We start from the raw sequence: 13,325 nt of genomic DNA, 5'->3' as shown, positions 1-13,325 counted from the left end.
AGCTAAAGGCAGCAATAGACAAGTTAAAGGTAATACAGAAACACAACAGCCCTCCCAGAAACCAGAGTCCCCTGGAGGGGCTCCCAAATACCCTTCCACCTTCCTCCCACCCCTCTGCCTTACCCCAGACTTTGCCTTACGTTCAAGGTGAGTTTGGATGGCTGGCCAGGGGGGTTAGGAAGCAGAAGGATTAGTCGGACAGCAAGTTAGGCTAGAGAGAGGTGCAGCCAAAAATTCAGAGAGAGACTCCCTTATCTATGTTTGTGTTCTTGTTCTTATCCATCTCAGCAAGCCTATGAGTGCAGTAGACATCCCCGTTGTTTCCTTTTCACAGCCTAGCATCTAATTCTTCTCACCAAAATACCCCAGCTAGGCTCACACCAGCACAACTCTGAAAAAGCAGCTTCTGAACCCTCGTTGAATTGTGAGTGCTTAGGCATGCAGCACAGGCAAGGTTGGCAGGAGCAGACTGCACCAGACTGAAAACAGGGAGGGCAGAGAGCAGTGGTAAGACGAGTCAAAACTGGAGGCAAGCACACCATATAATCTGTGTTGAAGAAAGGCATCCAAGGCTCTTTAATAAACACTGGAGGTCGAGAACTCAGCTGCATGTCTCCTCCATCCAGCAGCACCTCTGGAACTGCAATTTTCCACACTGACTCAGAGGAAAAGCAGCATCACTTTGCTCAATTGCCCACTCACACTCTGGAGCGCTCGGTTTATTTTGGAAGCTCTTCCAACTCTACCCAACTTTGTTTAATCTGAGGTTGAAGGAGAACAGACTCATAGGGTGCAGGCACAAAGAGAGAGGGAAATCACTAAGTACACACTGAGTCATCAAGGCCAGCCATGAAAGTCTCTCTCCCCTTGGTCAGTGGGCAGCCACCAGTGTGCTGGTTTGGAGGAGACACAGGGCACCTGGTGGTTCCTGCCTGAGGTCCTCTCTGAGGTGACATGCTAAAGCTTTGGGAAGATTTGGTGAGGACTGTATCCAGTGCTGGGCTCTTCAATCCAAGAGAGATGTTGAGATACTAAAATGTGTTCAGAGAAGGGCAATGAAGGTGGTGAGGGGCCTGGAGCAGAGCCCTGTGAGGAGAGGCTGAGGGAGCTGGGGGTGTGCAGCCTGCAGAAGAGGAGGCTCAGGGCAGAGCTCATTGCTGTCTGCAGCTGCCTGCAGGGAGGCTGTAGCCAGGTGGGGTTGGGCTCTTCTGCCAGGCAGCCAGCAACAGAACAAGGGGACACAGCCTGAAGTTGTGCCAGGGGAGGTCTAGGCTGGATGTTAGGAGGAAGTTGTTGTCAGAGAGAGTGATTGGCATTGGAATGGGCTGCCTAGGGAGGTGCTGGAGTTGCTGTCCCTGGAGGTGCTCAAGAAAAGCCTGGCTGGGGCACTTGGTGCCATGGTCTGGTTGACTGGCTAGGGCTGGGTGCTAGGTTGGATTGGATGATCTTGGAAGTCTCTTCCAACCTGGTTGATTCTATGATTCTATGACTGTCAGGATAGACTACCACTAACAATCCACACACACCACTAGAGGTGTGGCAGATCTCAACTTTATGAAAGAGATCTCCCAGTGCAGGAACTATTTTATGTTTGCACTGGAGGTCTTTGTGCCTTGGAAATTTGTTAGGAGCAAAATCACCAGCATTGGTGTCATAGAGATAAGATGATACATGTGCAGAACCTGAAGAACCACACACTGTGCTCCAGTCTCCTGAAAACAAGAGGTTTTAATTTGCCAAGCAGCAGAATAAGGCTGAAGCTGAGGGACACACAGCAGTATAGGAATTCAAAGCTGCTCTGTTGCTGCCCAACCACAATCCAGTTAACTGGGATTAGTTGCGATGAAGAAGACTGAAGGGTGACCTTGGGGAGGTGGAATGTGGCTAACAGTAGCAGACACCACCCTGGTAGGAGGAATCAAAGGCAGCAAAAGGCTCCTTTCTCCCTGTCTTTGAGAAAGGATTCAGTGTTGCCTACTGTGTGGTTATCACCAAGGAGCATTGCAAGTTCAGGTGCAACTCTTCTGCCACAGCTGATGGGATTCGGGGACGCCCTGCTGAGCATCGGCAGCAGAGATACGTTGGTCCAAAGGGTGCTGCAGCAGGGTGCTTGTTTGAAGCAGGCTAGAATGTTTTGGTGAGAAGAACTAGATCCTAGGCTGTGAAAGGAAAACAAGGGTGATGTCTACTGCCCTCAGAGTCTTGCTGAAGAAGAAATGAAAACATTAGATAACTCTCACCATTTTGTGGCACTCTGCCTTGAGCTTCTGACTGAGCTGCATCTCCCTAACCTCACCTTCCACTCACTTTTGCTTCTTAACCTCTTGGCTGAACCTCCATTCTTCCTTGGGACTGGGGTAAGGTTGAGAGGGGCAGGGGGAAGGTGCAGGGGTGGTTGAGAGCTCCTCCTGGGGACTCAGGTTTCTGGGAGGGCTGTTGTGTTTCTGTATTACCTTTTACCTGTATATTTCTAACTGTATATACTGTAAATATCTGCTTGTATATTGTGCTAGCTGTAAATAAATAGCTTCATTTATCTTCCCAGAGCCAGCTGAGACTAGTCTGGGTGATTTCTAAAGTGTGGGGGGGCAGGGAACACCCAAACCATCACAAGCAGCAAGTGGCTTTCCAGGAGCAGTACCCATATGACTATTCTCTTGTCTTAGCAATACACTCCAGACCTCCGAATCCACTAACCACAGATCTCTTCTGGCCGTTCCAGAAAGCTCCTCAGTTGCACAAACAACATTTAATCCTTCCACTGAGTGGCTTTTAAAACCGAGTTCTTCTATTTGTTATTCTTGGTTGTTTTTCCTTTCTCTTTATCTACCCTGAGCAATGCTACCTTCGGGTCTGTTTTCCTCTCCTACAATTTTTGATCCACTTATAACTTTTAAACCAATGTTTTCCAGCGTAGACTTCGAGGCAGAGTTTACAATTAGTTTCAAAATTGTAGACCCAAGACTTAGGGGGCACTTTGGTGCTTTAGTCAGCATGCCAAAAAACAGAGATGGTGAAATTCTAAACTTATGGCTGCATTGTTTTTTTCCACAGACTCTGATTGCTTTCACACACAAAAGCAACCCAGCAAATTAACACACCCCCCCCCCAAAAAAAAAATCACCACAACAAAAATGAGCAAAACAAACAAAAGCCTCCGACAGAGCCCAAACCAAGCAAACAATAACAAAACCCCAACCCCAAATCAATGAACCAAAAATAAAGCCCCCCCCCAAAAAAATAATAAACCCCCCAAACAAACAAATGAAGGAGAGAAAGAAATTGTCTCAGTGTGTTTTGAAAAGGTTGGTAAAATTGCCTGAGGTAATCATTGCTGGACCACAAATGTTGTGTTGCTTTAGAGCACAGAAGTTGGGCTCTTCTCCCAGGCAACCACCAATAGAACAAGGGGACACAGTCTCAAGTTGTGCCAGGGGAGGTCTAGGCTGGGTGTTGGGAGGAAGTTGTTGGCAGAGAGAGTGATTGGCATTGGAATGGGCTGCCCAGGGAGGTGGTGGAGTCTCTGTGGCTGGAGGTGTTGAAGCCAAGCCTGGCTGGGGCACTTAGTGCCATGGTCTGGTTGATTGGCCAGGGCTGGGTGCTAGGTTGGACTGGATGATCTTGGAGGTCTCTTCCCACCTGGCTGATTCTATGATTCCAAGTCTCCTCTCACCTGCTTTTCCTGCTTGAGCTCTTTGGTGGTTATTGGCTGCCCGTGGTGAATAGTTCCTTCCATTACCCAAGCTACAGATCTGTCCTCACCAGACAATAGGCAGCTATGCTGGCAGGTGAGTACATTTTGGACTAGGCATTCTCTACCTAATGGACATTTGTGACAGGTAGCAATCCAGCTGCCCCAAAAATGATGCAAGAGTGTGAGCAGCAGGTTCAGGGAGGTTCTCCTTCCTCTCTGCCTTAGGGAGGCCACATCTGGATTAACGTGTCCAGTTCTGGGGTCCCCAGTTCAAGAGAGAAAGGCAACTGCTGAAGAGACCCCAGTGAAGGCTACAAAGATGCTGAGAGTACTGGGGTATCTCTGTGAGGAGGAAAGGCTGTGATGGTTTGGGTGTTCCCTGACCCCCCACACTTTGGAAATCACCCAGACTAGACTCAGCCAGCTCTGGAAAATGAATGAAGCTTATATTTACAGCTGGCACAATATCCAAGCAGATAGTTACAGTATATACAGTTATAGACAGAAATAGTCAAGTTAAAAGGTAATACAGAAACACAACAGCCCCTCCCAGAAACCTGAGTGCCCAGGAGAGGCTCTCAACCACCCCTGCACCTTCCCTCTACCCCTCTCAACCTTACCCCAGTCCCAAGGAGGAAAAGAGGTTCGGCCAGAGGTTAGGAAGCAAAGTGGCTTAGCCCAAAATGGAGGGTGAGGTTAGAGAGATGCAGCTCAGCCAGCAGCCTCAGTGAGAGTGGATGCCAAGTGTGTGTTATCTATTGTTTTTCTTTCTTGTTCCTATCCATCTCAGCAAGCCTGTGAGTGAAGTAGACATCACCCTTGTTTTCTTCCCACAGCCTGTAATCTAGTTCTTCTCACCAAAACATTCTAGCCTGCTTCAAACTAGCACAAAGGCTGACAGACCTGGGGCTCTTTGACCCAGAGAAGAGCAATCTGAAAGGGGAACTTCTCAATGCTCAGCAAGAGCTAAGGGTGGGGCCTGTCTCTTTTCAGTGATGCTCAGGACAAGGGGCAACAGGCACAAGCAGAACACAGAAAGCTTCTTGTAAATGTAAGGCAAAACTTCTTTCCTATGAGGGTGGCAGAACCCTTGAGCAGGCTGCTCAAAGAGGTTGTGGAGTGTCCTTCTTTGGAGAGATTCAGAGCCTGCCTGGACATTGTAATTCTGGGCAGCCTGCTCGTGGTGACCCTGCTGTAGCAGGAGGGGTTGGACTAGATGATCTCCAGAGGTCAGTTCCCACCCTGCCCTTCTCTCATTCTGTGATGGAAGGAAAAGTAGCTACATCTTAGGGCAAACACACTGCATTCTTCTCTTTTACTCTTTCCAATTCTTCAAGTTTTCACTTTGGCACCCACAACACTACTAAAATTTATGGGATGCTAAGTGTCTTAAAAGGATTCAGTAATCTAAATACCTCTCTGAATATTTTCCAGCACATCATATTTGGAACCAGCCAGTGACTAAAAATATCTCCACTGACTTCAGTGAAGCTTGGACCAGACCCTTTGTATGTGACTGTTTCGTTTGCCTTAGTGTAAAACAGACCTTGATATTGAACGTGTTAAAGGCACATTCTGCTTTTTCCACTCTCCCTTCCTTCTCTTCAGCCTTGTTCCTTCCATGAAGCAGTCTCCAAAGCTTACTAAAACCAGTGAGTGCACTGATCCTTCCTGTTCTTTCTCCCTGTCCTCAAAGACTCTTGTGGCCTTTCAGGATCTGAAGAGGGTCTACAAAAAAGCTGGGCAGGGACTTTTCAGGATATCAGAGAGTGCCAGGACTAGGGGCAATGGAGCAAAGCTGGAGGTGGGTAGGTTCAGGCTGGGTGTGAGGAAGAAGTTGTTGAGCATGAGAGTGGTGAGAGGCTGGAATGGGTTGCCCAGGGAGGTGGTTTAACCTCCATGGCTGGAGGTGTTTCAGTCCAGGCTGGATGAGGCTGTGGGCAGCCTGCTCAAGGATAGGGTATTCCTGCCCACGGCAGGGAGTTGAACTGGCTGATCCTTGTGGTCCCTTCCAGCCCTGACTGTTTCTATGATTCTATGACTCTTCTCTTCTGAGATGTCCTTGTGCAGACCTTTGAATTGTATCTCAGTAGCTTGGCCACTTACTGACTGAGGAGCAAGATGAGTGTGGAATGATCATCCACACCCCCCTTACAAATGGACAGTTTCAGGGCTTTTGGATGGAGGGAGTCAACTGTCAGAATTTAATGGCAAGCATAAGGAGAAGACCAAACAGGAGCACAACTGAAACCAGACCTCCCGTACTTAATGGCAGCTGGACCTCTCGAGGAAACCACTTGGGTGGATACCCTGCCCCATGAGGTTGAGCAGTTGTTGCCTCTGCCAATGGTTTCAGAGGAAAAGATGCCGTATCACAAGGAGAGAGGGAGTTTTCTGGAGTTAGTAGGATGATTCACTCTTCTGGCTCAAAATGTTTTGGGTTAACCCAGCAAATTTTCCAAGCCAGTGGGAGGATGGAATACCTGCAGGCACCAAGCTCACGGAGGTAAGCAGCCAACCTACCAAGCAGCACAAGCATGGATGGTACTAAGCTGCTCAGGAAACACCTTCTTAATATTAGATTTTATTGTGTTTTCCAAAACTGGCTCGTTCTGAATTAGCTGCAATGTCACAGCATGAAAAATCTCACTCCATTTGATCTCCCCCCCTAAATGATTTCTGAAGAGACCTTGTTCATTACAGCTCTGCACCCCAAATATCCCTGTGAGCTCAAATGGGCAAAAGATTCCCAACCAGCTCAAGTTCCAAACTGCAGTCAGGAATATTCTGCATGAAAGGGATCGTAGAAAGGATCTAAAATACTTGTTCTTCACAGAGTCAAGTGAAACAAGTGAGTAGATTTTCCATTTATAGTATCCTGGGTACTGCAGAGGCTACAGCACTGCATCTGGCAGTGGGATGGTTTCAGGTTTATCTATCCCCTGTCAACTTTACCTATAAGGTTTATCTATTCCCCCCTCCAGGTGCATAAATCCCTTTTGGTCCTGTTATGGCACAACAATAGTAGAACATTTGGAGGAGAAGGAGCTGTGGCCAGACAGTTTCTATGCAGCAGGATGTGCAGTATCTGCCTGGGAGAGGACTGCAGCCTGCACCCCCATCAAACGTAGCTGCCCCACATCTTTCTCCAGTCTACATCTGAGAATTCAGAGTTTTCCCCTCATTTTTTGCATGGAAAAAGGAGGGACATGGAGAAAGTGCAGCTGGAATTCTGTGTCAGGATCTGAGCACTCTGCCTAATGCAACAGGTAATGCTCACATCCTCGGTGACAGGGTTCTCCTACTACACATCTCCTGCTGCTCCTGCAGGTTTTAATTGCAGTCATCACCAGGTTACACAAACCCTTAGGTAGGTGTTCAGCAATAAAGAGCCACATTCACAGGAGTGAGAAACAGCACTGGTGCAGGAGTGAGGAACAGCACTGGTGCCTGCACAGAAATCAGCAAGCTACCTGAGACCTTCAGAACCACAAAAGGGACCTGGGCATGCAACTGGCAGTGATTTCAGTGTTAAATTGCTGTCTAAAAGCACCTTCTAGCAACTTGGATGTACAAATCTAACATAAGAAAAACCCATCACAACCCTGCTGTCTTAAAGCCCATGACCACAAAGCCCCCTAAAGGGGACATCCCTATGACATAGATCCATCCTCCTATCAGTCAGGACTGGATGCCTGGCTACAAGAATCGGGTGACTGCCTGAGATCAGGCTCACAACTGCAGTCACCACCACACTCCTCCTTGATACATCTTTAGCAGGTTACAGGTGGTTATGTTTCTACTTGAAAAGTGATGATGGTTACAGGTGGTTATCTTACAGGTTACAGGTGGTTATGTTTCTACTTGAAAAGTGATGATGGTTACAGGTGGTTATCTTACAGGTTACAGGTGGTTATCTTACAGGTTACAAGTAGTTATCTACCAGGTTACAGGTAGTTATGTTTCTACTTGAAAAATGATGATGGTTACAGATGGTTATACAGGTTACAAGTAGTTATCTACCAGGTTACAGGTTTCTGCTTGAAAAATGATGATGGTTACAGATAGTTATGTTACAGGTCACAGGGGGTTATGTTTCTACTTGAAAAATGATGATGGTTACAGATAGTTATGTTACAGGTCACAGGGGGTTATGTTTCTGCTTGAAAAATGATGATGGTTACAGATAGTTATGTTACAGGTTACAGGTGGTTATGTTTGTACTTGAAAAATGATGATGGTTACAGATAGTTATGTTACAGGTTACAGGTGGTTATGTTTCTACTTGAAAAATTATGATGGTTACAGATAGTTATGTTACAGGTGGTTATGTTTCTACTTGGAAAATGATGGTGGTTACAGATAGTTATCTTACAGGTTACAGGTGGTTATCTTACAGGTTACAGGTGGTTATGTTTGTACTTGAAAAATGATGATGGTTACAGATAGTTATGTTACAGGTTACAGGTGGTTATGTTTCTACTTGAAAAATTATGATGGTTACAGATAGTTATGTTACAGGTGGTTATGTTTCTACTTGGAAAATGATGGTGGTTACAGATAGTTATCTTACAGGTTACAGGTGGTTATCTTACAGGTTACAGGTGGTTATGTTTGTACTTGAAAAATGATGATGGTTACAGATAGTTATGTTACAGGTTACAGGTGGTTATGTTTCTACTTGAAAAATTATGATGGTTACAGATAGTTATGTTACAGGTGGTTATGTTTCTACTTGGAAAATGATGGTGGTTACAGATAGTTATCTTACAGGTTACAGGTGGTTATCTTACAGGTTACAGGTGGTTATGTTTCTACTTGGAAAATGATGATGGTTACAGATAGTTATCTTACAGGTTACAGGTGGTTATCTTACAGGTTACAGGTGGTTATCTTACAGGTTACAGGTGGTTATGTTTCTACTTGGAAAATGATGATGGTTACAGGTGGTTATCTTACAGGTTACAGGTGGTTATCTTACAGGTTACAAGTGGTTATGTTTCTACTTGGAAAATGATGATGGTTACAGATAGTTATCTTACAGGTTACAGGTGGTTATCTTACAGGTTACAGGTGGTTATCTTACAGGTTACAGGTGGTTATGTTTCTACTTGAAAAAAAAAAAGCAAACCCAAAGCTGAAGGAGGAATGAAAAGTTTTTACTCACCGAGTTGAGCCCCAGGAGGTTGTTCGGGAGCGAAGAGGTGACTCCGGACAGAATAGCCGTGGCCACCACTGCCCCCAGGCACTGGGCGATGATGTACATGATGGCCTTGAGGATGCTGATCTGGCAGCTGAGCAGGAGGCCTAAGGTGACCGCTGGGTTCAGGTGTGCACCGCTGATGTGGCCCACGCTTTGTGCCATGGTAGCGATGGATAACCCAAAAGCCAGTGAAACCTTCACGTTGTCCTGAGACTTCGTCGATGTTTCGTTGCTGGAAACTGGGAAGTTAAATCCCAGAGCTGAGCCAATGCTGATGAAAATAAAAAGGCTCATGGCAAGAAACTCAGCTATGACTGCCCTCCAGAACACTTTCTTTTTGAATTCGCTAGCCATCGTTCCTCTTGCTCTCTCTCTCCTCCTCACTTTGCTTTCTGCCTCTCTCCCTTCCTTTGCCTGATAGGTTTCCTTCGAGGTCTGAAGAGAAATCTGGAGAAAAAATACAGTCCTTGGACTATTTATAGGGCTTTGGGTGGTCTGTAGGAGGGAAGGGGTGTTGCACAAAAGGAGGAAAGAACATCTACATCGATGCTGACTGCTAGATTGATGTAAGACACTGTATGCCTGCCAAAGTTTTTTCTTCCCTTTTCCCCCTCCCCCTTTCCCCCCTCCCTTAACAGGGAAGTTCGATCTCTGCTGCCGGTTTTAAGAGGCTTTTTTTCCCTTCCTTTTCTTTAAATTGTTGGAAAAGTCTTTAGGAGTGCCTCAGGCATTTCACCTTCCCTTCTTGTGGCTCCTGTCTCATGGTTCAGCACCCAGCTGGGCAGGGAAGCTTTGGTGGGGTGGCTGTCCCGAGATGGGCTGAAGCACAAAGCAGAAGTTCTCCCTGCAGGCTGTAAGCGACACTCAGCCCCAGCGGCAGCACAGGACTGAACCGACAGCTAACTCCACGCTTTAGGGACTCTGCTACCTCTGCTTCGTTTGCCAACAGGTAGAACCGTCTCTGCTGCTGGCGGTGTGGAGACTCGGGCTTGCTTCTGCCGCCGAGCCCGGAGGCTGCATTTAGGCAGGCTCACATGAGCTGGTGCTAAGTGGGGAACGGCAGGGGACTGCTTTTAATCTCTGTGACCACTCTGTCGATGGCACATAGCCCTGTAAACAAGAAGGGAGCTTTCTGTGGGTGTAATTTGGATGCCAGGGGAAGATGATTTGGGGAGTGTTAATTGTTGGTTTGGTTTGTTGGGTTTTTTTTTCCCCTTTGCATCATTTCTCCACTTTTTTTTTTTTCTTTCAGGAGCTGAGGTCTCTTAGGGTTTCCTCTCCTGTATTCCTCCTGAGCAGCAGGAAAACAAAACCAATTTGGGGGCTTCCTATGCCACAGCCTGCAGCGCAGCTCAGGCACCCTGCTTATGGCCAGGGAGACCGCCTGGCTGCTGCCGCCGAGCCGCGGGGCTGGCCGGAGAGCCGCGGAGCGCAGGGCGAGGGAGAAGGGAAATTACATGCTTGGCTTTGCAGACAGAATGAATCTCCTGGCAGTGCCAGTGTGTCCTCTGGAGCGAAAGGTCTCACCGCCTCTGGTTTGATCACAGCAGGACTCGCACACATGCCTCGGCTTAACCCCTGCGTTATCAGCCCTCTGCCTGCTTTCAGGGCTGGTGGTACTGCTAACCAGGGGGTCTGCTCTGACTTCAAACTACACAAAGCCCAATCCAGAGGCAGAAGATAACTCCCCAGGCACAAGTCCTGAAAGAATGGTATTTAAAATCGGCCTGCTTTTCTGCCTCCCCCTGTTTACTTTAACGCACTGGTGTCAACCTCTAAACTGCACTTGAATTAATTCAAGGCTTTCTCACTTTGACAATAGGTCAGTGTGAAGATGAAATCAAACACACACCTGGAGAGCATTAGACAGTCAAGAAGGGTTTTTTGAATGCATCTGGCTCTCGGAAGATGATTCAGATACAACGATGGAGATGGCTGAAATAAAAACCCAGCCTGTTACCCTCGAGCTCTTAATTTCTTGTGATGGTTTGGGGGTTACCCCGCCCCCCCACACTTTTGTATTTGCCCCAGCTAACTCAGACGGACCCTGGGAATATAGATGAAGCAATTTATTTACAGCTAGCAGAATTTACAAGCAGCTATTTACAATATATACAGTTATATACAATTATATACAGTTATATACAAAGGATAAACAATACACAAGCACAACTCCCCTCCCAGAAACCTGAGTCCCCAGGAGGGGCTCTCAAACCACCCCAACACCTCCCCCCGGCCCTCTCAACCTTACCCCAGTTCTCAGGAAGAATAGAGGTGCAGCCAAGAGGTTAAGGAGCAGGGTTAGTAGGAGCAGGGTTAATGAGATGTGACCAGGTCCAAGGCAAAAGCAAGAGTGAGAAACAAAATGGAGAAAAAGTCTTTCTTCTTCCCAGAGTTCTCAGCGTGACTGTGAGAGAAGTAGACACAATTGTTTTTCATTTCACTGCCCGTTATCTAGTTCTTCTACCAAAACATTCCAGCTTGCTTCAAACTAGCACAGTCCACCCCTTGTCTACTTCGCTCAGAGTATCGCTGAGAATTATCCAATCTAATCTAAACCAATATTTACACTAAAACAATATATACAAGTTCAGTTCACACTTCAATCAGATGTAGGTGATTCAAAAGCTCAGAACAGGGACTCCCAGATGATGTTGGGTTCGTGCTCACGTATTGTAGATTCTGTTGTAGATTCTCTCAGTGTTGGGCGCCGATGTTACCTGGAATAGAAAACTCCTAACAGCTTGGATTTAAACTCTCTCAGCTAAGGTTAGATTTCTCTGTGGAATACACTGGATTTCACCATTCTCCTGCATTACCCAGTATGTATGACCAGGACCCTCAGCAGATACCACCCCTCGGACAGGTTTCCCTTCGCCCGAAGGAGAAAATACCCAAACAGTTTTCCCTAACAGATTCTTCTCACGTACAACAGGAACTTTATCACCGTCTACTGTTTGGACCAAATCTGATTGTGCAGGTCCTGCTCTGTTTACTGAACCTCTACTATTTACCAACCAGGTAGCTTCTGCTACATGTTTGTCCCAGTTTTTTAGAGTTCCACCCCCCATGGCTTTGAGGGTGGTTTTCAGCAAACCGTTGTAGCGCTCAATCTTCCCTGAAGCTGGTGCATAGTAGGGTATGTGATAGATCCATTCAATACCATGCTCTTTGGCCCAGTTTTTCACAAGATTGTTCTTGAAATGAGTACCATTGTCTGACTCAATTCTCTCTGGAGTTCCATGTCTCCACAAGATCTGTCTCTCCAAACCAACAATGGTGTTACGTGCAGTAGCATGTGGAACTGGATAAGTTTCCAACCATCCAGTGCTGGCTTCTACCATCGTTAGCACATACTGCTTGCCAGAACGTGATCGAGGTAAAGTGATGTAGTCAATCTGCCAGGCTTCACCATACTTGTACTTTGACCATCTATCACCATACCATAAGGGCTTGATTCGCTTAGCCTGCTTAATAGCAGCACAGATGTCACAGTCATAGATGACTTGGGTGATAGCGTCCATGGACAAGTCAATTGACCTATCACGAGCCCATCGGTATGTTCCATCTCTGCCTTGATGTCCAGATGAATCATGGGCCCACCGAGCTAAGAACAGCTCACCTCGGTGTTTCCAATCAAGGTCAATGTCAAGTTCAGAGTTGGTATCAACTTGAGCAATCTTAGCAGCTTGGTCTGCCTTCTGGTTATGTTTATGTTCCTCAGTAGCTCTGCTCTTAGGCATGTGTGCGTCTACGTGCCGCACCTTCACTGGAATTTTCTCCAGTCGTGCATCAATGTCCTGCCATAGATCAGCACACCAGATAGGCTTTCCTTTCCTCTGCCAACCATTCTTCTTCCAGTCCTTTAGCCAACCCCATAGAGCATTGGCTACCATCCACGAGTCGGTGTAGAGGTAAAGGATAGGCCAATTCTCACGTTCAGCCACATCAAGAGCAAGTTGAACAGCTTTTACCTCAGCGAACTGACTGGATTCTCCTTCTCCATCTTTCGTTTCGGTAACTCTCCTGGTTGGACTCCAAACTGCTGACTTCCATATTCGCTTGTTCCCAACAAGACGACAGGAACCATCTGTGAACAAAGCATAGTTCTTTTCCTGATCAGAGAGATCACCATAGGGAGGAGCTTCCTCAGCACGAGTTATTTTCTCCTCTGGAGGTTTAGAACAGTCTGTGCCTTCCGGCCAGTTGGTGATCACCTCCACCAGACCAGGTCGGTCAAGATTACCCATTCGTGCTCGCTGGGTTATCAAAGCCATCCATTTAGACCAGGTTGCATCTGTGGCATGATGTGGTGATGAACCTTTGCCCTTGAACATCCAGTTAAGAACTGGCAGTCTAGGAGCTAAAAGCAATTGTGACTCAGTTCCAATCACTTCAGAAGCTGCTTTCACTCCCTCATAGGCTGCT

At 46.8% G+C, this 13,325-nt stretch overlaps 1 protein-coding gene and 1 long non-coding RNA gene across 2 annotated transcripts in view; one reads left to right on the top strand and one right to left on the bottom strand.

The window, feature by feature from the left end:
* The window catches only part of AQP1 (aquaporin 1 (Colton blood group)), a 35,380-nt gene extending 26,037 nt beyond the window's left edge, over nucleotides 1-9,343 (bottom strand). Inside the window, exon 1 of the mRNA XM_064162371.1 lies at nucleotides 8,862-9,343. Within this exon, the coding sequence (XP_064018441.1) occupies nucleotides 8,862-9,251 (390 nt within the window). The 5' untranslated portion in view covers nucleotides 9,252-9,343. The remainder of the gene's footprint in view (nucleotides 1-8,861) is intronic.
* Nucleotides 9,344-9,601: 258 nt separating this feature from the next.
* On the top strand, nucleotides 9,602-10,857 carry LOC135185790 (uncharacterized). The gene is made up of 2 exons (XR_010306620.1): nucleotides 9,602-9,846; nucleotides 10,150-10,857. It is a non-coding gene; the product is annotated as an uncharacterized LOC135185790 (long non-coding RNA).
* The last annotated feature ends 2,468 nt before the right edge of the window (nucleotides 10,858-13,325 follow it).

The sequence above is a fragment of the Pogoniulus pusillus genome, chromosome 23 (assembly GCF_015220805.1).
Source record: "Pogoniulus pusillus isolate bPogPus1 chromosome 23, bPogPus1.pri, whole genome shotgun sequence".
In the NCBI taxonomy this organism is placed as follows: domain Eukaryota; kingdom Metazoa; phylum Chordata; class Aves; order Piciformes; family Lybiidae; genus Pogoniulus; species Pogoniulus pusillus.
The sequence above is the reverse complement of the archived record's forward strand: the minus strand, read 5'-3'. Positions and strand labels throughout refer to the sequence as shown.